The sequence below is a fragment of the Antedon bifida genome, chromosome 10, assembly GCF_963402885.1.
Source record: "Antedon bifida chromosome 10, ecAntBifi1.1, whole genome shotgun sequence".
In the NCBI taxonomy this organism is placed as follows: Eukaryota; Metazoa; Echinodermata; class Crinoidea; order Comatulida; family Antedonidae; genus Antedon; species Antedon bifida.
Window position 1 is genome coordinate 17,798,048 of NC_136235.1, and position 23,487 is coordinate 17,821,534.

General features: G+C 33.2%; 2 protein-coding genes across 5 annotated transcripts; one reads left to right on the forward strand and one right to left on the reverse strand.

Moving 5' to 3' along the window:
* The first annotated feature begins 2,653 nt into the window (after positions 1-2,653).
* LOC144854023 (myc protein-like) lies at positions 2,654-8,244 on the forward strand. The gene is made up of 3 exons (XM_078711904.1): positions 2,654-2,770; positions 3,294-3,882; positions 5,890-8,244. The coding sequence occupies exons 2-3, from the start codon at positions 3,294-3,296 to the stop codon at positions 6,483-6,485; spliced, it is 1,185 nt and encodes a 394-aa protein (XP_078568030.1). The 5' UTR covers positions 2,654-2,770; the 3' UTR covers positions 6,486-8,244.
* A 6,672-nt stretch (positions 8,245-14,916) lies between these two features.
* LOC144853713 (tyrosine-protein kinase Yes-like) lies at positions 14,917-22,740 on the reverse strand. Of its 4 annotated transcripts, XR_013614410.1 has the most exons (12): positions 21,791-22,740; positions 20,996-21,089; positions 20,509-20,607; positions 20,037-20,143; positions 19,445-19,594; positions 18,675-18,830; positions 18,157-18,302; positions 17,661-17,774; positions 17,220-17,370; positions 16,133-16,264; positions 15,644-15,942; positions 14,917-15,612 (listed from the first exon to the last, which is right to left on the reverse strand). XR_013614410.1 is itself a non-coding variant. In XM_078711499.1 (11 exons), exons 1-11 carry the CDS (start codon positions 22,713-22,715, stop codon positions 15,749-15,751), a joined length of 2,193 nt encoding a protein of 730 aa, XP_078567625.1. In that variant the 5' UTR covers positions 22,716-22,740; the 3' UTR covers positions 14,917-15,748. The 4 variants fall into 4 exon arrangements, 3 of the variants coding, with proteins under 3 accessions (XP_078567625.1, XP_078567624.1, XP_078567623.1); XM_078711499.1 differs by having other exon boundaries at positions 14,917-15,942; positions 21,866-22,740; XM_078711498.1 differs by having other exon boundaries at positions 14,917-15,942; positions 20,040-20,143.
* Between the last annotated feature and the right edge of the window lie 747 nt (positions 22,741-23,487).

Consider the following 23,487-nt stretch of genomic DNA (forward strand, 5'->3'; position numbering starts at 1 on the left):
TTATTCTTGGAAAGATCCATTCATGGAGGTATGATCCATTCATACAACATTTTTTTGGAAAGCCAAATTAAATTTGAAACATTACACCGATACTTTCTTTGTCATCTTCAAAACTAAATGAAAACGCTATCTAATTCAAAGAGTTTGGCAACTCGATACCATGTCCTGCTCAAGAGAGTTCATCCGAAAAAAAAATCTTATCTTCAAAATCCAAAATACCTTTTGTTTCTGTCGGTTTGATTTTCGACACGATTTGAATCTGCGGGATATCGGCGTGTACTTACCTCGGGGAATCATCGGCAAATAATAGTAATTGAATATTGCCGTTTAAGTTTCTCATAATCTTTGGGATGCAAGTCACTCGACTAGGGAGCCGGAACGTGCAAACATTTGGATAAGTCGTCACATTCCTAGATAAACGTTAATAATATCCCCAGAGGCCAAATAACAAGCTACATGATTGGCTGGTCAAAAATATACCTTATTAAATACTTTACCACCAGGTAAAATAGCTAGAAATATGTATAATTGTTACCATTTAACAGATGTCAATGTTAGATAGGAAAATTTGTAGGCGTGGTGTGCAATGTAAGTGGTCATCTATAGTGTGGCAATAAACTGTAACTTATCTTAACGCTTTTCCAGAAACGAAATAATTTAAAGTCGAATAATCACGATTTAATACAGTTATTATTAAATTATCGATGAGATATGTGTGCATGTAATCGGTGCATAATTCTTGTTGTACCCTCCCAAGTGTTCATGGCGTCATTTAGGGCCCCTTGGGAATAGGAAACGCATTCGTTCACCACAGGTTGTATTTACACATGGGCATATTCTCCCCCTGAAAGAAAAATTCTGATACAATGTTTTTGTAGAACATGCCTTTCAAGTGTTCACATAGGCCTAATAGTTATTCATTTTGACCAAAATTGAACCAAAAATGTATACATATATAAATACCGTAATATAATAATGACAAAATATTTTTCTTTTTTTATACGTGAATTATTTTTTTATTCGTTTCTTTTCTAATGTGAAAACTATCAAAAGTAGGTCTATTTCATAAACAGGATGTATGAAAATAAAGTTTATTTCAAGAAATGCGATGTATTTAATATTGTCCAGTTCATTTTCCCTTCCCTGGATTGTTCTTTTCTCTTTATTTAACCCACATAAACAACTTCTAATATGTGCTGGTACTCTTGTATGCGCAGAACAATGTAAATATTCTTATTCTAATTTGGCGCCCTGTTTGCCTCATTCATTTTGAACCATGGAGAAACTTATTTCTCCATGTTTGAACGTATTTCATTTTTCCTGTGACTTTTAAAAATGAGGTAGAAGGTGTTTAATTTATTCCGCAATCTGCGTATTAATCGGGTTTAAATTGAAACACAATTTTCTTAATATTAAACATTGAAAAGATCAAAACATTTTGTCCAAAAAATCCTTTGAAAGGATGACTAATATTACACTTCTATTCTACTCTAAAATACATGTTTATTTTTATTTTATTTTATTTTATTCAGTCACAACCAACAGCGATGAAACCGCACTAACAGGTTGAATTTAGATTTGATTTTATTATTTTTCATAGAAAATGTCTATTAATAATATTTAATAATAATTGACATCATTGATAATTTTTAAAACCATGGTGTGAGCTTATACCGTAATTTAATTTTGGCCTATACTATGCGTTCTATACAACAATGCAAGTTAAAAATATTTCATCGTGTTTCAACATTTGTTTTGCGATTTGAAGAGGAAAAAAAGTTTCAATAAATATTAAGGGATCATGTTGAAATCTCGGCAAATGGTTGTCAATCTATTGAGACGGAATTCATAATTTAATCAACCACATTAATTAAAGTCTGAGTACTACATTGTTATATCCAGTATAAACAGGTTGTATTTAAGATATTTTTACAATAGTGTACCGTTTTTTGAAGGATTGCGCTCAAATATGACTACTTTTTTAAATAATAAATAATATTGATGTAAATTGTTTACATATAATTAAACAACTTTTGATTTAAACAACAATTAACTCATTATTTCTATGAAATGTATTTTAGGAAACCCCTTTCCACAAATGGAAACGTCCGTCTGGTTCCTGAGACATGTAGCTCCGCCCAGCGACCTAGTAACTGCTATTTCACAAACGTATTTTATTGCGCAATATCAAGAAATATAATGATTTTGAACATATTTGTTTCTATAAGGTTAAGTTATAACTATAAAAAGATTGCGTTTAACATGTTTAGTTTGTTATATATATTTATTTTAAACTTGATGTCTTTAATTTCGTATTTTGTATATGAGTAAGAAATGTAGATCCAAACGATTTCATTCAAACAGGGTGCTACACACTCAATAAATATATAGGTAATATCAAAAGTAAATTATACGTTTATTTTTATGATATTAATTACTCGAATGTTTGTTTGATAGTATTAGTTCAGTTTTTAGTGAATTGAAGCTAAATTTAAGATAATGTATTATTATAGGTACATGCATACACAGTTTTCAATAGGGGCGGTATCCACTGTTATCGCGCCATCTGTGGACTCGCGGCGTGATATTCCATATCGTAGTAAGTAATTGGCCAGGTCACCGATGATACAGGGCTTTTCCTGGCGCTCCCAGTGTAGTAATAATTACTCAGTTCTTGAGCATCGAAAGGTTGACAAAGCCTATTTTAGGCTCTGGTTTCTAATTATATAACTTTACTGATTTTTAGCGGCTTTGGATATATAGTAGCTTGGTAAGTTGTTATTTATCATTGTGTGAGCTCTATGTCTTGTTTATATGTTATTTATTTCTGTTTTCTCTTCTGTTAGTTTTGGGGAATCCTAGATGTGACAGTCACATTTCACATATTGTTGTGTTGTGTTCAATATGCAAATGTCCTTTTAAAAATGCCGGTAAAAAATTCTGCAATCTGCCAACATTATAAGTCCAAGATTTCACTGGACTCTTTTGATAATTTAGATACCTAATTATATTCAGTATGCGTATATCGACCTGTAATTATTAGGCTGCTCAACTATTTAAATAAAATTGTGTTTTGCATATTTAGAGATTTATTGTGCATATCGACGATGTGGTGGATGGACGCTCAACTCAAATCACTGGTCCATACCCCGGAAGTGTAAACAATAGACTTACATAGGCCTAAGTATTTAATAACAAACTCTACCACCCAGACCCGGTTAGACTAGCATTCAATAGGTATCGCATTTCTGAGATGTATTGTATTTAATTTTATTTTTTAATATTATTTTTAGATGATGACGTTAGCACATCGGAGAAACCATTCCCTTCGGTTCGAGTCTGAATTTGATGAGAACCGACCATACTTTGTCCAATCTCTGGATGAGGAGGAATTCTACGAATCAACTTCGCCCAGTGAAGATATATGGAAAAAGTTTCAGTTGTTGCCAACTCCTCCTAGAAGTCCAGGAAGAGATGAATTCGACGATGGATTTAGCCCGTTGCTTACAGACACTGTGGTCACTTCTTTGCATTCCTCCATAACCGCTGAACAGCTGCGTCTTGTTTCCGAATCTCTGGACGATGGTCTTGCAAGCCCAGCACCACCAAATGTGTTTATTGGTGGTGGAGATATAAATTCAAATCTTATTCAAGATTGCATGTGGAGTGGTTTAATAGACACATCATTAAATTTGGAAAAGGACTTGGCAACACCTACGACCAACAAATCATCAACAAAGGATAATAAGCCGACCAAATCAAACAAATTGTCTTCTTCCACAACCGACTATGGAACAGGTGATTGTGTAGACCCGACAGCTGTGTTTCCATACCCGTTGAGTGACCGAATGGACTTGTGTCCAGACACACCGTCGGATTCTGGTACGTATATCATTATGTAATCAATAGATAGGCTAGGCCTAGGCCTAAAAAGTTCGTGTTTTTGTTATTTTACTACACTACTTTTTAATCCCTTACGTGAAAGGTTCGTTGGCTCCCTCCCTTTTAATGTTATAAAAATTGTTATAACGTATTGTATTTCGCGCGCGTACTGTAAAATAGGAAGTGAGAGTGGAGGTGGAAAATCGGGTCACTTAAAGGCCATGACATCGACCTCTGAATAGAAACTATAGAACTACTCTTTGAGTACTGTATTTAATGTCCTAATTTATTAAGCAAATAATCATGCTCCATTTATGCTGTGGGTTTCACTCTACAGTACTTCTACAAACTTTATACTTTTTTTGTACTTTGTGTACAGTTACTGTATGCCTCATGTACATTGTAACTAACTTTAATTTACAAAAGTTCAACATTTAGGTTTAAAATATGAGTAAAATATCTTGATTTGATGAAAGGATGATGACAAATACTTGTTGGCAAAATGACAAGCAACTTAGTAAAATACAAGCAAACACTGCGGGTCAATATTCACAGATAGGCCGAGATACTATACAATTTAATATATATAATTTCTTTTTGTATTGTATTTTATATTAAATGTCCAGCAGCAGTTTTTTTTTTTAACAGTGCAAACTTTAGGACGATACAGTACCTAGTGGTACCAATCATTTTCTTCTGTAGTCTTTCACTTTCTTAAAACTAATTGGAATTCTTAAAATTCCTAATAAGTGAAATCATAGTTCTTAGCATTCTGTTGTAATGTATTGTACAGGTGTGGGCCCAACATTAACTCATAAAATAACCAATTTAAAATAGTGCGTCTGTTCACATAAAATATAAAGATTAAAATGTTGTTTTTTATTCATTAACCCAGCTACTGTAATATTTGCTATTGTACAGTAGAACAGTACTGTATGTAAACAAGTCCTCTTTATTTTAAAGCTCAGATACAGGCATGAATTTTAAATATAATATTTGGTTAATTGTACATAAATCAAATATTTGTAACAGAAATCAAATGAAAAAACATGAATTTCCCTTAATATGGTCAAATACAAAATTTGGCAAAATTCTTCCATAAAAACCAGGAAGACTTTTTTTCAGTAGTTAGGTAGTTAACCTAATGTATTAACATGTCTGGTGACTCCCTAGAAGGTGAAAAAAGATGGTGGATATACGGTGGATAATTTTTGCTATAGCATGAAAATAAAAATCTGAAGTTGAATAAAAATACCAGAAATGTAATATTCAAGTTATATTACCTATATTTAGTCATCTGATAACATTTTTTACCACACCGTTTATTTTTCATAGCTTTTTAAAATGCCTCTCTATTTACAAAATTTGTGTACAAAAGAATAGAGATTTTACTGTGTAATTTGAACTATCCCCCCCCCCACTGATAAGAAAGTGCTTATTTTCAACAAGCTCGTGTAACACAAATAAAATCCCAAAAATTATGAAACATAGGGGATCGATAATTATTGGAATGTATGATTAAGAGAAATTTTTTGCCCGCACCTGGCCTTTAAAATAAATTTTAAAGTTTTTAATACAATAATTATAATTTATTTCATATTACATAATTATTGTATTTTTAAAATACTCTTTACCCATCCCTGCATAAAGAAAACAGTTAAATCTGGTAAACTTGAATTTTTCATCAATATTTTTTAATAGTTCTGCTTTTTAGCGACAAAAGAGTCATCATCAACCAATTACAGAAGATGATGAACTAAATTTTCTTCGAACCAAACTTGAATATTAAAAATGCTGGGGACTATTATACTGTAAAAATATCTTAGAAACCAGACATCAATATTAATAATATTTTTAATACATTTTTAGCATTTTCTACATTTGATTTAATGGTGCATTATTGCTAGATTTAACCAGCAGTACTGTAATTTTCCATTTATTGACAGTAATATTTTCACAACAAATGTATGATATTGACTTAATTTTTCTTGTTTATTGTCATTACAGAGGAGGAGATTGATGTTGTTGGGATTCAAGAAAAACAGAAAGTGAGTGAAGTTACCAAGATAAGAATTACGCACAACTACTCCGCACCTTACTCGTCGAGACCAAGCTTAAAACGGAAATCGGGACTAAATCTTTCTTTAAATACATCCGCGAAGAAATCAAAATTAGAAACAAATGTAAACATTGAAGAAGTAAAACGTGTTTTACAGAGTATCAAATCGACTCCATCATCGAACTGTAGCAGCAGATCTCATAGTAAGTCCAGCAGTAAGCATACGAGTCGTTCCGGAAGCAGGAACAGCAGCAGAGCATCCTCAGACTCTGAAGATATTGACAAAAGAGCATCACACAATGTTCTTGAGAGAAAACGAAGGACTGACTTGAAAAATAGTTTCATGCGATTGCGCGATAACGTACCAGAACTCGAATGTATGGACCGTGCTGCGAAAGTTGTTATTCTAAAGAAGTCTGTTGACTATGTTGCGAAACTGCAAAATTCGGAAGAGAGTTTGCAATCGGAAGTACGAAGTCTTCGACGAAGAAAAGCCATGTTATTACAGCGATTAAGGACTTTAAAGGAGGAGATATTGTTCTAGACATGCAAAAAGTTTTTTACTAGAAGAGTGCAGAAATTTTAAAGTGTTTTGTTGGGAGGTATAGTAATGGCAATATGTATAGGAAAGGTTTTGTACAGTTTGTAAATATGTATAAATTGTGTTTGTTTCCTATGTATAGCATATATAAATATATATTTTTCTTTTTGTTTTATATTAACCATAAAACTCTTTTCTTTGTTGTATACTGTATGTAAAAACTGTATATAGATTGTTTAAAATTGAAAAGATTTTTTTATATAAGTTTCATTAAAAACAGTGTAGTTGTTGGCGTATAAGCAAATCTTCCATTAAGTAATTTCTGAAAATAAAAAGACCGCACATTTATAATCTTAAACCCTTAAACACTGCCAGCCTTAAAAATATTATTGTGTACTGTATTAAAAACTCCTGCCAAAAACATCTCTGTTCTGTCAAACCACTCTACAACAAAGAGAGTGTATTAAACCAAAAAAGAATCGTTAGTGAATAGCTAGATATACAAACAATGTAGGCCCCTTTGTCCTTTTGTAATATTGTTTAAATATACCTAGGTATTAATGGTTGCACCCAGATACCACTTTCTGGCGCCAAAAGTGGTCATGCGGAAATGTCAGTGTGTCCAAGTTCCTCATTATTTCATACATACGATCAGTCTAGTCAATATCTCTGGAATGTACATGTATTGATATAACGAATTGGAAACACCCCAATGAAGGGTAAGCCTCAGACTGTTCCATTATCAAAAATAGGGGTGGTTATTCAATATAAAAATGTGTATGTAGTGATTCTTTTTAGGCATTTTCTACCTCTGGTAGAATAAGCTTTGCGATTTTAGAATTAATGTGTAATAGTAAGACAATTGTGACTCGTGTAATTTAGCCGCAAAAATAAGTTTTTGATAAACTAGAATTTTTGATGCAAAATAAAACATGATTTGAGTAATTAAGAAATGCAGCTGGAAAATAGTAAATCATTGGTGCGTGTAAGAATCTTCAATTTTATGATTTCATTTTAAACATTACTAAATTCATTTCCAATAAATAATTTTGTATTTAAAAAAATATTGAAAGTAAACTTCAAAATAATTGCAATTTTGTAATTAATATTTTACAATTCCATTGCCATTTTTCGAATTCATTTATTTAAATTATGATCAAAACTGCTTGAAAATTAAATTTCTGCTAGCATATTACGGTGTTTTTGAAATTTAAATAGGAAATAATGTGTACAAAATATTGCATACAAAACAATGCACTATTTTTAAAGAAGACCAAATTTGTGTAATACTTTTTAAATAAATCAGAAAAATGATTTTTTTTTTTAATTTTAAACCAGAAATTATTTTTTTCTCAAATTCTGAAGATGTTTAAATTTCTACCTCAGGGTAAATTTCTCAGGTTTAAATAAGAAAAAATGAACTTAATTATTAATATGTTTGTAAAATTGAAAGGAAATATTTGTTTTTAGTTTGTTTGAGCAGCACTTAATTTTCTAAATAAAATAAAGTGAAAAAATCAAAATTTTTAAATAGTTTTTAGATACCTGATAATCATTACTTACTATTGATTAAAATCGATTATTCTAATCAGTTGATTGATAAAGTATTGATTTAAATTGATTATCATAATCGATATATTGATATCTATTGATTAGGTTTGAACAAGCACCAATATTTACTATCTGTTTGATGATTATATTTAGAGTTTTCGTATTATAGATTTTTGCAAAGTGTTTTCGTTTATTGTTTATGCATTCAGAAATTGTAAGTCTTCCAATCATTGTTATTGTATCTTCTGTTTTGTAAGAAAAATTATATAGAAAAAAAAACATGATTTTGCATACGTATTAATAAAAGTGTTAAAGAATCAATACATAACGTCTTATGGTTGTTTAGTAGTCTGTAGAACTTTTAGTATGTACTCGTAAGTCACACTGCTTGGCCTACATCAATTGATAAAATGGATCGAATGTTCTGTATGTGTGACGTAATCGGTGGTGATGTGTGTGTTGGGGGTGCGGGGGACAATGGATCTGTCCCATCAACACTTAAAAAATTACCTAGCTCCGTATCAACAAATCCACTATTTTTCCACTAGCCTAAAAAGTATTAATATACAGTATTTTACACCCAGCATTAAAGCATTCCAATACCACTCCACCTAAAATACATAACTAAATAAACAGTACTATTTTAGTTACTTCACCCCACCCTAATCTTGTTGACGCCCAGTCCACCCACTTTCAACGTCCCTGGTCAGAGAGAAGAAACTGCATGATAAAAGGGCATGACTTCTATATTATTCAGTTAGAACGTTTCAGCAGAATTCACAAACCTATTTATATTTGCCTTTTAGTATAAGTATACGATACGAAATACTTAAATTGATGAAATATTTATGTTCTGCTGTATGAAATCATGAAGGAATTCATCCGAAACCGAATGTTTATGTCTGGTCTGGGTGTGTTTTTTAACTGCAATAAAACGCAGCAACTTACACTTACAAATTGTTATGCAATCCATGTAGCGATTTCGTCATACTGTTTTATTTATTAATAACTACATTGTTAAAGCATAAATTCCACAAAGTATTGCATTAGTGAATTACATGAATGTGATGTTCATGTGTCACATTCATTAAAAAAATGCTTCCATGAAATAATAATATTTAACCACGCTAAACAATCCGTAACTCAACTGTAATTATTATTTTTGCACAGTTTTTTTATTATTAAAAATAATATCACAATCGAAATTATTAAAGTAGACCCACTGAACAGTATCGTATAATTTTTCCCCTTTTATACCCACCTCCACCACTAACGTCCACCCCATGTATACATACACCATATTTTCGTAATCGCAGTAAGAAAAGACCAAATGGTATGTTAAAAGCAGAAACCAAACATCATGACATTTTGTATAGGCCTATATTGAAATGAAATATTGAAATCTCATTTGATGCATTTCGCTGAATTGATTTGAATTAATGCTGTATCATTCAATAGGCCCATGTAAAGTGTGTCTGTGGTTGGGCCACATTCAACCCATGGAGGTATAAAATTAGATCAACAACCCGGGACATCATTCAGCAATGTACATTCTCGTCTGAACATCCCTGTGTTTTTCTTGGTGATATTATCTTTAAACTCCTTAAGCTTCTATTAATCATTCTCGTTGTGTTCTATTCATGCCAATGCAACTGTAATGTATCATCTTCTATTCAACAGTAAGGCCAGAGGATTACCATTTTGAATGTAAACTTTGACAGAGTGCGACGATTATTACAAAGTGCGACATAGCAAGCTACTCATGCTGTGACGAGAGAACACAGAAACAAAGGAATTGAGAGGTGAAAGAATACCCGAAAATATCTTGCAACGCAAAGCGGGTGACATACACCGTATGCCCTTATTTGGAGGTAACATAGGTTTGGTTGATAACAAAGAAACTTGAAGAAGAGAACATCTTTGTTAGTTAAGTTCTAATGTGTCAACTGATTGTGTAATTTGCTAATGTCGTATCAATCAACCCTAAATAATTTGTGCGATTCACCGTACGTAATTACGCGTACTGTAGCTAATTGATGATGTCATAGCTTGATTGATTATTATTGCATGCTGTGGGTCCAAATTATACCACTGGCACGATTAACTTGTTTTGATAGGCTAACACCAAAACATTGACAATTGTCTGCTTTCTTTTATTTCGATATAACTTGTGTTTAGATTCAATTCAATAACATAATGTGGTAACCGATTATTTCGGTCCCGATTTAAATTGGTCGCGTTTCAAATGCCTTTCGACTAATATATCAGACATTCGATGTAATTTTCCATGTGCAATTGTTATTTCATCATCACATTCATCAAGTTAAAAATCGAATCGTCATTATTTTAGAACGTGATGTTATGGCAGTCGATTAGCGTCTCCAGACCTCCATATCAAGCCTTTCACAATTTGCAGCTTCAAACAACATATTACAAAAGCGGATAATAAACCATTTTTGCATGTTTTATTTATGTTCGTTTCCCTGTTCTTTGTCTGCTGTGTCGTTGTTTCCGATCTGAAACTTCTGTTTATATTATTGGCTCGTTTCAGGGTTAATCACCATAGTAACGGGTGAAATTACAGTGCACGATTTATAATTGAAATTAATAAAATGGTGAATCACATAGATGTGAATAATTAATGTTATTAAACATTAGGATTAGTCATCCTCCGTAAAAACGGAAACTGCTTCGCTCACGATGTGTAGCACAAAGGGTTACCGTACAGTTGGTCTTTTCAATTATAGACCTATCTATTTTATTGCGCTTTTGTAGCCGAAATCGCAAAACAAGACATGCACAGGAGAGAGTGAAATATGTGTAGATGTTCTGTCCTATAAAACAGATGTAACATAACCAAACATTTTATCATCACACTCGACAGTGTGTGTGTACTAATCTCGAATGCAGGCTATAAATTAGGCCTGCTAATATTTAAAACAATTAAGACTCCGCAAAAAAAAAATGAAATTCTTGAGTTTGGGAAAATACAGTTTGTAATGGATCCACTGAGAACTGTTAAGTTAAGGGAGACTGTAATTTCAAACTTGGCAGCGATTAATTAGCCAACACTTCCGTTTAATTTATTGCAGTAAGACAAACTACGATTATCTAATCAACACAGGAACACGTGAGGAATGTCGCTGAAGCAGCCTGCCTATTATATCATCTGTATTATAATTTATCAACTGTGTATCCTCTGAGAGTCATGCACATAAAGTTAAGTTAATTTGCATCATCATACATCCGGTACAGTAGGCTAGGAGAAAGTTGTCCGTCTATAAATCGTGGTATTCTTTGCGGTTTTAAACATGATGCAATATCCGATACATTTGGTTATTAGAAACAAGTTTTATCTTTTTTTATTTATAGCACTTTTCAATTTTTATTTTGCGTTTAGACAATGATAGCTGATGATGAAAAATAGATGTACAGTATTATTATTCTCATGATGAAAACATTTCCAGCGGGCGCTATGATAAAAATCTTAATTGAGGGGATAAAAAAGGTCTACTATAGAGGGCGGTAAAGCAACATTTTAGTTTATCAGACGTGTCCTACACAGAATTCTGTGTAGGAAAACTTTTGTCGAAAAATAAAAGGGTCGAAATTTTGCCATTTTTGGAAAAAAAATCACTGTACTACAAAGTACAGGGATTTTTTCGAAAAATGCCCAAAATATCGACTTTTTAAAATTCAATTATTATGCAATAATATGGGTATATATGTGCATATATTGCTTTGAATCATCTTATAGGGCCATAGTAACCAGTTTTGTCGAAAAATAAAAGGGTCGAAATTTTGCCATTTTTGGAAAAAATCCCTGTACTATAGTACAGGGATTTTTTCGAAAAATGCCCAAAATATCGACTTTTTAAAATTCAATTATTATGCAATAATATGGGTACATTTGTGCATATATTGCTTTGTATCATCTTATAGAGCCATAGTAACCAGTTTTGTCGAAAAATAAAAGGGTCGAAAATTTGCTATAGTTGGAAAAAAATCCCTGTACTATAGTACAGGGATTTTTTCGAAAAATGCCCAAAATATCGACTTTTTAAAATTCAATTATTATGCAATAATATGGGTATATATGTGCATATATTGCTTTGTATCATCTTAAAGAGCCATAGTAACCAGTTTTGTCGAAAAATAAAAGGGTCGAAATTTTGCCATTTTTGGAAAAAAATACCTGAACTATAGTACAGGGATTTTTTCGAAAAATGCCCAAAATATCAAATTAATAAAATTCAATTATTATGCAATAATATGGGTATATATGTGCATATATTGCTTTGTATCATCTTATAGAGCCATAGTAACCAGTTTTGTCGAAAAATAAAAGGGTCGAAATTTTGCCATTTTTGGAAAAAATCCCTGTACTATAGTACAGGGATTTTTTCGAAAAATGCCCAAAATTTCGACTTATTAAAGTTCAATTATTATGCAATAATATGGGTATATATGTGCATATATTGCTTTGTATCATCTTATAGAGCCATAGTAACCAGTTTTGTCGAAAAATAAAAGGGTCAAAATTTTGCCATTTTTGGAAAAAATCCCTGTACTATAGTACAGAGATTTTTTCGAAAAATGCCCAAAATATCGACTTTTTAAAATTCAATTATTATGCAATAATATGGGTATATATGTGCATATATTGCTTTGTATCATCTTAAAGAGCCATAGTAACCAGTTTTGTCGAAAAATAAAAGGGTCGAAATTTTGCCATTTTTGGAAAAAAATTCCTGAACTATAGTACAGGGATTTTTTCGAAAAATGCCCAAAATATCAAATTAATAAAATTCAATTATTATGCAATAATATGGGTATATATGTGCATATATTGCTTTGTATCATCTTATAGAGCCATAGTAACCAGTTTTGTCGAAAAATAAAAGGGTCGAAATTTTGCCATTTTTGGAAAAAATCCCTGTACTATAGTACAGGGATTTTTTCGAAAAATGCCCAAAATTTCGACTTATTAAAGTTCAATTATTATGCAATAATATGGGTATATATGTGCATATATTGCTTTGTATCATCTTATAGAGCCATATTAACCAGTTTTGTCGAAAAATAAAAGGGTCAAAATTTTGCCATTTTTGGAAAAAATCCCTATACTATAGTACAGAGATTTTTTCGGAAAATGCCCAAAATATCGACTTTTTTAAAATTCAATTATTATGCAATAATATGGGTATATATGTGCATATATTGCTTTGTATCATCTTATAGAGCCATAGTAACCAGTTTTGTCGAAAAATAAAAGGGTCGAAAATTTGCCATTTTTTGAAAAATGCCCAAAATGTCAAATTATTAAAATTCAATTATTATGCAATAATATGGGTATATATGTGCATATATTGCTTTGTATCATCTTATAGAGCCATAGTAACCAGTTTTGTCGAAAAATAAAAGGGTCGAAATTTTGCCATTTTTGGAAAAAATCCCTGTACTATAGTATAGAGATTTTTTCGGAAAATGCCCAAAATATCGACTTTTTTAAAATTCAATTATTATGCAATAATATGGGTATATATGTGCATATATTGCTTTATAGAATCTTATAGAGCCATAGTAACCAGTTTTGTCGAAAAATAAAAGGGTCGAAAATTTGCTATTTTTTGGAAAATGCCCAAAATATCGCCTTTTTAAAATTCAATTATTATGCAATAATATGGGTATATATGCGCAATTATTGCTTTATAGAATCTTATAGAGCCATATTAACTAGTTTTGTCGAAAAATAAAAGGGTCGAAATTTTGCCATTTTTGGAAAAAATCCCTGTACTAGGCCTATAGCACAGGGATTTAATCGAAAAATGCCCAAAACATCGACTTTTTAAAATTCATTTATTATGCAATAATATGGGTATATATGCGCATATATTGCTTTGTAGCATCTTATAGAGCCATATTAACCAGTTTTGTAGAAAAATAAAAGGGTCGAAATTTCGCCATTTTTGGAAAAAATCCCTGTACTATAGTACAGGGATTTTTTCTGAAAATGCCCAAAATATCGACTTTTTAAAATTCAATTATTATGCAATAATATGAGTATATATGTGCACATATTGCTTTGAATCATCTTATCGAGCCATAGTAACCAGTTTTGTCGAAAAATAAAAGGGTCGAAATTCTGTCATTTTTGGAAAAAAATTCATGTACTATAGTACAGGGATTTTTTCGGAAAATGCCCAAAATATCGACTTTTTAAAATTCAATTATTATGCAATAATATGGGTATATATGTGCATATATTGCTTTGTATCATCTTATAGAGCCATAGTAACCAGTTTTGTCGAAAAATAAAAGGGTCGAAATTTTGCCATTTTTGGAAAAAAATCCCTGTAGGCCTACTATAGTACAGGGATTTTTTCGAAAAATGCCCAAAATATCGACTTTTTAAAATTCAATTAGTATGCAATAATATGGGTATATATGTGCATATATTGCTTTGAATCATCTTATAGAGCCATAGTAACCAGCTTTGTCGAAAAATAAAAGGGTCAAAATTTCGCCATTTATGGTTAAAAAAAAGGTCGGGAAAAGGGGCGAAATTTTTGCCATTTTTGGATTTTTCGAGAAATGCCCAATTCAAAATATCGATTCTTTTTAATTCAATTATTATACAATAATCTGGTGTATATGTGCATATATCGCTTTGTATCATCTTATATAGTCATAGCAACCAGTTATGTAAAAATAATAAAAGGGTCAAAATTTGGTAATTTTTTTCGCCTTTTTAAACAATATGTTGAGGTAACATACGCATGTAAATTATGTCATAGTAACCAGTTTATATAAATAAATGGGTCGAACTTGTTTACTTTTAAAAATATGTTGAGCTAACATAATATACAAGACATTACCCTGCTCTTTTTTAAACGATATTTTAATGATCTCAATGAACAACTGTCATTCTTTTTCCAATACTAGTGTTCTTTCATTCAAATAAAATACAACTTCTTAACCCGGTTACTCGTCTGTAAGAATGTGTATAATATATATAATACATGTATTTACATAATTTTAAAAAGCACTTGTTTTTTATTATTCTGATATACAGACCTACCAATGTTTAATTAATCGTTTATATTATTTTTTTAACGAATAAAATAATTCCTTATATGGTATTTACAAACGTTATGTAGCATTCAATGCGACAATTCAAAATATCACGTGTTTTGATAAAAAACATCCATTGGAAATTAATATACATTGGTATAAATTATTATTATGAATAATAATAACCTACAAGATTTAACGTACTTTTAGCAATCCATTTTCCGATTATATTTAAAGATTAATATTTTATTTACATGATATTCTTAATCTTTTCTATTGGGAATAGTCCCCCTGCTATTATTAGTAACTATAGCGTAAAAAATGAATACAACATTCACAAGTTGACGACTCTGATACACAGCAAAAATAAAAGTGCGCCCCCTATTTTAAACAAACTTTTATAATTGTTTTATCATTAGCACTCTAGAGGGCGCCTTTGAACTTTTAACGACACCGTTAATGTATTTACCAGCCTGCTGACATGCTAGGCAGACAGTTAGAACCCCTCATTTAAGACCCCCCTCTTCAGAGGTCACCTCTATTAACTTTTCTTTGAAATGAATGAAGGGAAATATGTTGCAACACTGCGGCCAATCCCTTTTCGGTGAGACGCAGCATAAAATTTATTTAGAATTTAAAAATTATTGATACTGTGCTTCCGCAGCATGGTAGAAATCATCCAAGAAAGAATACAAAAATTCAAACGTAGGCCTCTTATCTGAGTTGATGTCCCAACACTGACGCATTATACCATATAGTTCATCCGGGCAGTCATGTGGCTGTAGCATTCGGTAACCACGTGACACTTGCTCTAGGACCTCTCTATTTACCATACCTGAAATAGTCATGTGTGAAGACATGGCAACATTTAGTGTATTGTATTTGTATTTATTTAGAATTTACATGAAGTTTAAATATTAAAAGAATGCTTGTTCGTTTTACATGGTATACAGTAATATTATTATGTTTTTATCGTACTTGCTAAGATTGCTAGGAATGTCAAAATCTTTGAAATAGTACTATACCTGGATATGGTACACGTCCTTTTGTGATGACTTCGTAAATAAGAATACCGAATGACCATACGTCGGATTTGATTGTAAATTTACCAAAGTTAATAGCTTCTGGAGCCGTCCATTTTATAGGCATCTTTGCACCTAAAATATAAAGTATAACCTTAAACAATAGTTCTGTAAATATATTAAAAATTATGTGTGATCCTTAGTCACCTCCTGGTCACACATGTATCTCTCTACGTCCTCAGCACCAAAGATAATGACCCCCTTGTCATCGTCAGCAGTATGGTTGGTCACCTCCTCGTCACACATGCGGCTTTCAGCTCTATGTCTTCTTCATCGTCACCAGCATGGTTGGTCACCTCCTCGTCACACATGCGGCTCTCTATGTCCTCTTAATCGTCACCAGCATGGTTGGTCACTTCCTCGTCACACGTGTGGCTCTCTATGTCTTCGTCATCGTCACCAGTAAGGTTGGTCACTTCCTCGTCACACGCGTGGCTCTCTATGTCTTCTGCATCGTCACCAGCATGGTTGGTCACCTGCTCGTCACACGTGTGGTTCTCTATGTCATCTTCATCGTCACCAGTAAGGTTGGTCACTTCCTCGTCATACGTGTGGTTCTCTATGTCCTCTTCATCGTCACCAGTATGGTTGGTCACCTCCTCGTCACACGTGTGGTTCTCTATGTCCTCTTCATCGTCACCAGCATGGTTGGTCACCTCCCCGTCACACGTGTGGTTCTTTAAGTCTTTTTCATTGTCACCAGCAAAGATGATCACCTCCTTGTCACACATGCGGCTCTCTATGTCCCCTTCATCGTCACAAGCATGGTTAGTCACCTCCTCGTCACACGCATGGTTGGTCACCCCCAGTCAAATATGTGTCTCTCTCTACGTTTCCTTCATCGTCACTGCAATATCTCATCGTTCATCTCATCGCCATCCAAATCATCGTTGCGCTATTATAATCAAGGTGATCTTTAACATCGCAATGTCATTTTCACCATCAAATCATCTTGATCACCACTATAAATGTCACCCTAACCATCCTTCTTATTTCTAAACATTAAATATTAGTATATGTATTATAATACCTTCTCTTGCAATGTATTCAGTGTCGACAAGTCGAGAAAGACCAAAATCTGCAACCTTACACACTCGATGCTCACCAACAAGTACATTTCTAGCAGCAAGATCACGGTGAACGAAGTGCTGTGATTCTAAGTAGGCCATGCCTTCAGATACCTAATTTGAAAGAACGAGACGTGGATAGTTAGGATGCTAAATTAATGTAGCTCTTGGGTCCGATACGAGGTTAACTTTTAAGGTCTTATCGTATGTAGGCGTGAGAGGTAGAAGGTACATACATCATTTTAGAATATTGAAATGTCTTAATGGTAAAATTAGCCTACTTGAGCAATGGAACTTCATTTCCTATGCCTGCTCCTTTGGATTCATTGAAACATATATGCTTCTAAGAATAATGGCAATAATGATGATGATGGTAATGTTTATTCAAACACAGTTAGGTTTACCTGAGCAGTAATATCTATTAATTCGTGCTCTCGTAGATTCTTTCCTTCGCCTTCATGTAGGTAGTCAAGTAAACAACCATTTACCATCAGCTCTGTTACAATATAAATTGGTTCCTTAAAAAAAACCAGAAATAATAAATCAACACATACTGCATCTTTTCCAAAGGTTTATTTTAAATATTTATAAAAATAGAAATAACATAATAATAAATAATTTTCTCAAATACCATTAATCTTCTTACACATCATACACTTAAGTGGAGGAATAGCGCGTGTTTTGCAGCGTGACTGGCCCGAATTGTTGCACAGGTGTGGACGACATATACAACTATTGTATCTCCCCTAAGCGAAAGATAGCTGAATCAACGTAACCCGCTCTCTTCTCAAAGATTCATTGAGTTCTTTAACGGCGTTGGCCCACTCAAATAGAAATATTGGCATAAACTTTCCATAACACCATTAACTATTTATTTGAACATATAAGCATATAACTTACTCCATCTGAGCAAACTGCAAGAAGAGATACTAATTTCGGATGACGTAACTGTTTCATTATATTTGCTTCTCTCAAAAATGCAGCCGGGTCCATAGCACCTTCTTTCAACGTCTTTACTGCCACCTTTGTCGTATTGTTCCATATACCTTAGTGATAATACATTTAAAAAATTGTATGATGCAAATGACTATCAAATACAAATGACTATGTCAATTACTATCGACAATGGTATCATTGTATCAAACAATATGTTTAATTTCTTATTCCTAACATTTATTATATTCAAATAGGTTCAGCTCTGGTATACTCCTTCGTCTAAATTTTAGTATTGGAAGTTTTACTAATCTAAATTGAAGAGCTATTTTTCCTTTTGAATTGCTTACCTCTCCAGTTAAAGAAAAAATAAATAAAACTTCCTCAATTACAATAACATAGGCTTAATTACATTTCGAAATTGGTGTACTATTGATTTTATATTAAACTTTATTTTGAGGAACGAACAACAAAGACAAACTCACCTTCCCAAACTTCTCCAAATTGGCCATTTCCGAGTTTTCGTTCCAGCTTGATGGAACTCCTTGGAATTTCCCAGACGTCTTTGCTAATCTCAAACATTGCAGGCTTTTGGCGAGGACATGGACTAACTAAGCGACACACCAAACCATCCGCATGAGCTAGAACATTTTGATAATTAAACATTTTAAATAATAAATTAAAGAATACACAGTGCAGTCCTGATATTCTGAGGTGGCATAACATTACAATACAGCCAATTTGCCTGTCGTTTTGTAACTTTCTAAAGAATTTTGTTTCTTATCTTAAATTTTAAGATAGACTACATTGAATGGAATTTTAATAACTGTATAATACGGTATAATAATGTATAAGACAGTAAATCAGAAGATTAATTAATGTTAGTAGTGTGTACCGTATTCATAACATACTTCAATAGTGGGTATTTCTGAATATAAAAAGTAATAATTTAAGTAGTATAACTTCATTCTTTTCGTATTGTGTCCTTCATTGTGGTGTTCTGTTGAAAACTAGTACTTATTACGGTTAGTTGCTTTTTAATTATAAAGTCTTAGAACACGTCTTTGCAGTCTCAACTTCCTTCATAGCCTAAGGTTTTTTTTACCAAATTGTCAAGAAATCAGAGCTATGACACAGGTTTGCATACACGTTTCGAATGCACCTAATACATGTATTAAAGTTCATTAGTAATTCAATTTGACAACAAAATTGACGGAAGTTAAGATTGCAAATTCGTGTTAAATACCTCGCTTACTTTGGTAGTGTTTAACGAGCTCCTGTAAAGACCTGAACGTGACTCTTGTACTGATGTAGTAGCCTCCATTATCCAGAGCTCTGATTCTGTAATGCTTGACGTTAAATCCACGGCTGTCGTCATGGTCGAGGACGGAGAGGGAATATGCTCCTGTAAAAAATGTGGACCCCGTTAAAGCTGAACTTGCTATGTTACTTCTTAATTTAAATGAAACGTGCTAATTTTGTGATTTGGAGAATTTTTGAAATTGGAGTGTTCTTATGATTTAATAGCCTTCTTATTAACTTCCATTCTTACGATGTGTAGGCCAACATCAGCATGTACGTTAATATGAAGCGGATGACATTGATGGAAAGACAGTACAACCACTCTTCCTTTGTGACATTCCTATTAAGGGGAACTTTCCCGTGAAACAATCAATGTATATGTTTTAACACTACGGACAACACTATAAAGGGACAGATGTTCGAAACACAAAATTGCAATCTCTCGGGAAGTATCTTATTTAAAACACGATGAATGGGTGCAGAACCTCCCTCCTTCAATATAATTGGTGGTGTGAATAGTGGTTTCAATCGAATACGAGACATGCTACCTGGGCAAGTTTCACTTCCTCTAACCAGGAACGTTCCTCTGCAGTTTCCAGGAAGTTGCAGCTGTTTCTCGGCGTCTTTTCTCATCAGTCTTTCGAAGAACCAACTGCAATACGAAACAAAAAGTGCATTCCACACATTAAATAACTTCTTTTACTAAGTAAAGCTACGTTCACACTGCGGCCCGGTGGACGGATGAAACAACATGAAATGGATGACTAAAAACAGAACCGTATATACTAAGTTTCGAATTTTGTACAAGATGTACGCAGCGTCTGGATTAAATCGTAACGTAGCTATGCGTTTTCTCCTTCTCAATCCACCTGTGCCAAACCCGGCCTCAATATGAACGTACTGTAGCTTAACACTGGTTATATGCATACTTTTACTATAAACATGGCAGCTAAAAAATCAATGATTTTTTTTGGTCATATTTCACTTCAATGTATAACATAGTGATAGCCTACTTACTCTTCAGACTGTAATTTATCCGCCGGCTCAATGTAGTTCCTTGGTACATAACCTTCCCTGCTGGTCTCCAACGAAGTCGCCAACCACCAGTTTGGATCCCTGTACATAACATAAACAAACTTAAGATTATTTAATCAACATAAATATGTCAGACTATACATTCTTGTATTAAATATTTTCAAACATTCAAAAATAAGATGTATGTATAGAAGATCTGTTACCTACAATATATTTTGAAAAAATGGGAAACTAAAAACAAAGCAGAAAGAGCGGGAATAAACAGACGAAAAATGGAAGACGATTGTTCTTACTGCATATTCCGTGAAAGGTCTTTTGTTATCCAATGAGATGCGTTCTTATATAGATATTCGGTCCTGCGTCATCAAACCTACGTTATGCTATGAATTTGCTCGCAGCACTCACTAGCACTTTGTAATTTCTAGTATTATACAAATTGTCATATAAAGAAAAACATACTACTCCTTACCCCTTGTCAGTAATAATTAGTATGTGACCCTTTCTAAATGTTAAATCATCTGCAGTCCTTGCTTCATAATCATACAGAGCCTTGAATCGTTCACCTGTAACAAAAAATATATTTTTTTCGATTATTATATATAAAAAGAAAAAATAAATTCATTATTATATTCGTCTGGAGATCAAACTGCTAATGAAGCATGCTATATGTTCCTCTACATTTAGGCTTGAATACTTACCTTTTCCAATACGATTCTCAGTGGAAGATATTGTTTTATTAATGTATTAAAGATAATTATTAAAGGTCGCAATCCAAACAAAAAATGATATTAACTGTAGAGTTTTTAAATAAGATAATTATGATGTTTTTATCTGGTGAAATTAGACTTTCTTTAAAATTTCAAATCGTCATAAATTCTCAAATTATGTAGCAATTTCATTTTCTTTATTAAAATTAAGTGTGATTTTTACCTGGTTATCAATTGAAATGTATTTATTTGTGAAAGTGTAGTATTAATAGTCATGAAATTATTAGGACACCGCTAAAGCTTGTTTCATTGTGTTGCGTCCAAGTGGAAACGAAGCTTTAGACAAAGGTTTATTCACACAAGTGAAATTGTAGTCATGCGTCTATTAGTACACCGTGCACAAAGTAATGTTCACGATACTGAATAAATGGTACACACAGGCTTACTGAGAATCGGCTGCGAAAAAATGACTTTCAAATTAGGCCTATTGGTTCAATTTTGAGAAAGATTGAACAAAATAACAAATATCTTCAATAAATAAAATAATTATGTTTTACCTTCAGTTAGTTTAGAATGAGTGGCATGCCATTTAGTAGAAGTTAATGGATAATGTGTTTTAATAGAATGAATACGTGATTTCTTTTTAGGTGGAAGAAGAGGTGGTGGAAGAGCAGGTGGAATGTCTGCATGCCGATGCGTGACGTCATCCTCAAGCTGTGTTTCGTCATTCTTGAAGTGATTGTCAACGAAAGGAAGATGCGTTTTGTCACTTTGAAGATGCGTTTTGCTATTTTCAAAGTCAGTGGCATGAACTTCAAGTTCTGTTTTTTCATCCATAAGTTTATTGCTGTGAACCTGAAGATGAGTGTCGTCATCACTAAGGTGTGTATCACCATGTTTAAAATGAGTGTCGTCATCCGCAACATGCGTTCTATCATGCTGCAGATGAGCGTCGTCATCCGCAACATGCGTTACATCATGCTCAAGATGAGTGTCGTCATCCGCAACATGCGTTCTATCATGCTGCAGATGAGCGTCGTCATCCGCAACATGCGTTACATCATGCTCAAGATGAGTTTCGTCATCTGCAACATGCGTTCCATGCTCAAGACGAGTGTCGTCATCTGCAACATGCGTTACATCATGCTCAAGATAAGTGACCTCATTTGCAACATGCGTTCTATCATGCTCAAGATGAGTGTAGTCATCTGCAACATGCGTTCCATCATTCTCAAGATGAGTGTCGTCATCCGCAGCATGCGGCGTTCCTCCATCATGCTCAATATGAGTGTCGTCATCCGCAGCATATGTTTCATCACGCTCAATATGAGTGTCGTCATCCGCAACATGCGTTCCACCATCATTCTCAAGATGAGTGTCGTCATCCGCAGCATGCGTTCCATCATGCTCAAGATGCGTTTCGTCATCCACAACACTCTTGTCATCATGCTCAAGATGCGTGTCGTCATGCTCAAGATGCATGTCGTCATTCGCAAAATGCGTGCCGTCATTCTCACCTTGCACAGTGATTTCCGTGACAGGGACCGGTGGTTCGGTTCCGTCTCGGTCTACCATTATCTCTTCGGGCGGTTGTCGTTTACCTTTTTGTCGTTGCGCACCCTTGTGTTTTTGCTTTCTAGTCTTTGACACTCCAGACGCTGATATGGTAAGTGTTGTATTTCCATCGTCATGGAAACCAGCATTGTTATCAGCTATTGCACTTTCTTTGTTACCCATGTCTTATTATTTTACCTGAAAAGAAATAATTTAAAATCATTTATAATAATATCATAGTACACCTACAAATATCATCAGGTAATTGTGTATATCGCTATTTTTCATTTTCTGGATGATAAACACTATTTTATGAAGCAGAGAATCTTTACAAAAAGAGCGACCTTCTACTGCCGGAAAAATGTGTCATATCCGTATTTGAATTAAAGCTTATTAAAATGATTCAGTGACAGAACTTTTCATTACCACACAATATGTATTAGACCTGCAGGTCTATTTATATTTCGTAGGCCTAGATGTTAACATACATATATAATATATTTTATTATGTAATAATAATAGTTCATTCTTAAATAGTGTATATAAGCAAGCTCTCAATGCGCTGCACATTATTTACCCCGGGCATTTTTTTTAACATATGGAAACATACTCCGATAATAATGCAGCTAGTAATCAGCGCAAAGTTGTGTCTTGATTATATGTATACTCATGATAACTACCCTGCTAACTTGCATGTGTA

Bases quoted from the DNA above. Each gene is read 5' to 3' on its own strand.
- LOC144853713 (XM_078711497.1), bottom strand. From the start codon at position 22,715: ATGCATCTTGAGCATGACGACACGCATCTTGAGCATGATGACAAGAGT. The intron at 19,595-20,036 runs GCATGTCTCGTA...CATTTTTTACAG, and splicing joins AAGTGAAACTTGCCCAGGTA to GAGCATATTCCCTCTCCGTC. The intron at 17,775-18,156 runs GTAAGTTATATG...GTTTTTTTTAAG, and splicing joins TTGCAGTTTGCTCAGATGGA to GAACCAATTTATATTGTAAC.
- LOC144854023 (XM_078711904.1), top strand. From the start codon at position 3,294: ATGATGACGTTAGCACATCGGAGAAACCATTCCCTTCGGTTCGAGTCT. The intron at 3,883-5,889 runs GTACGTATATCA...TTGTCATTACAG, and splicing joins AGACACACCGTCGGATTCTG to AGGAGGAGATTGATGTTGTT.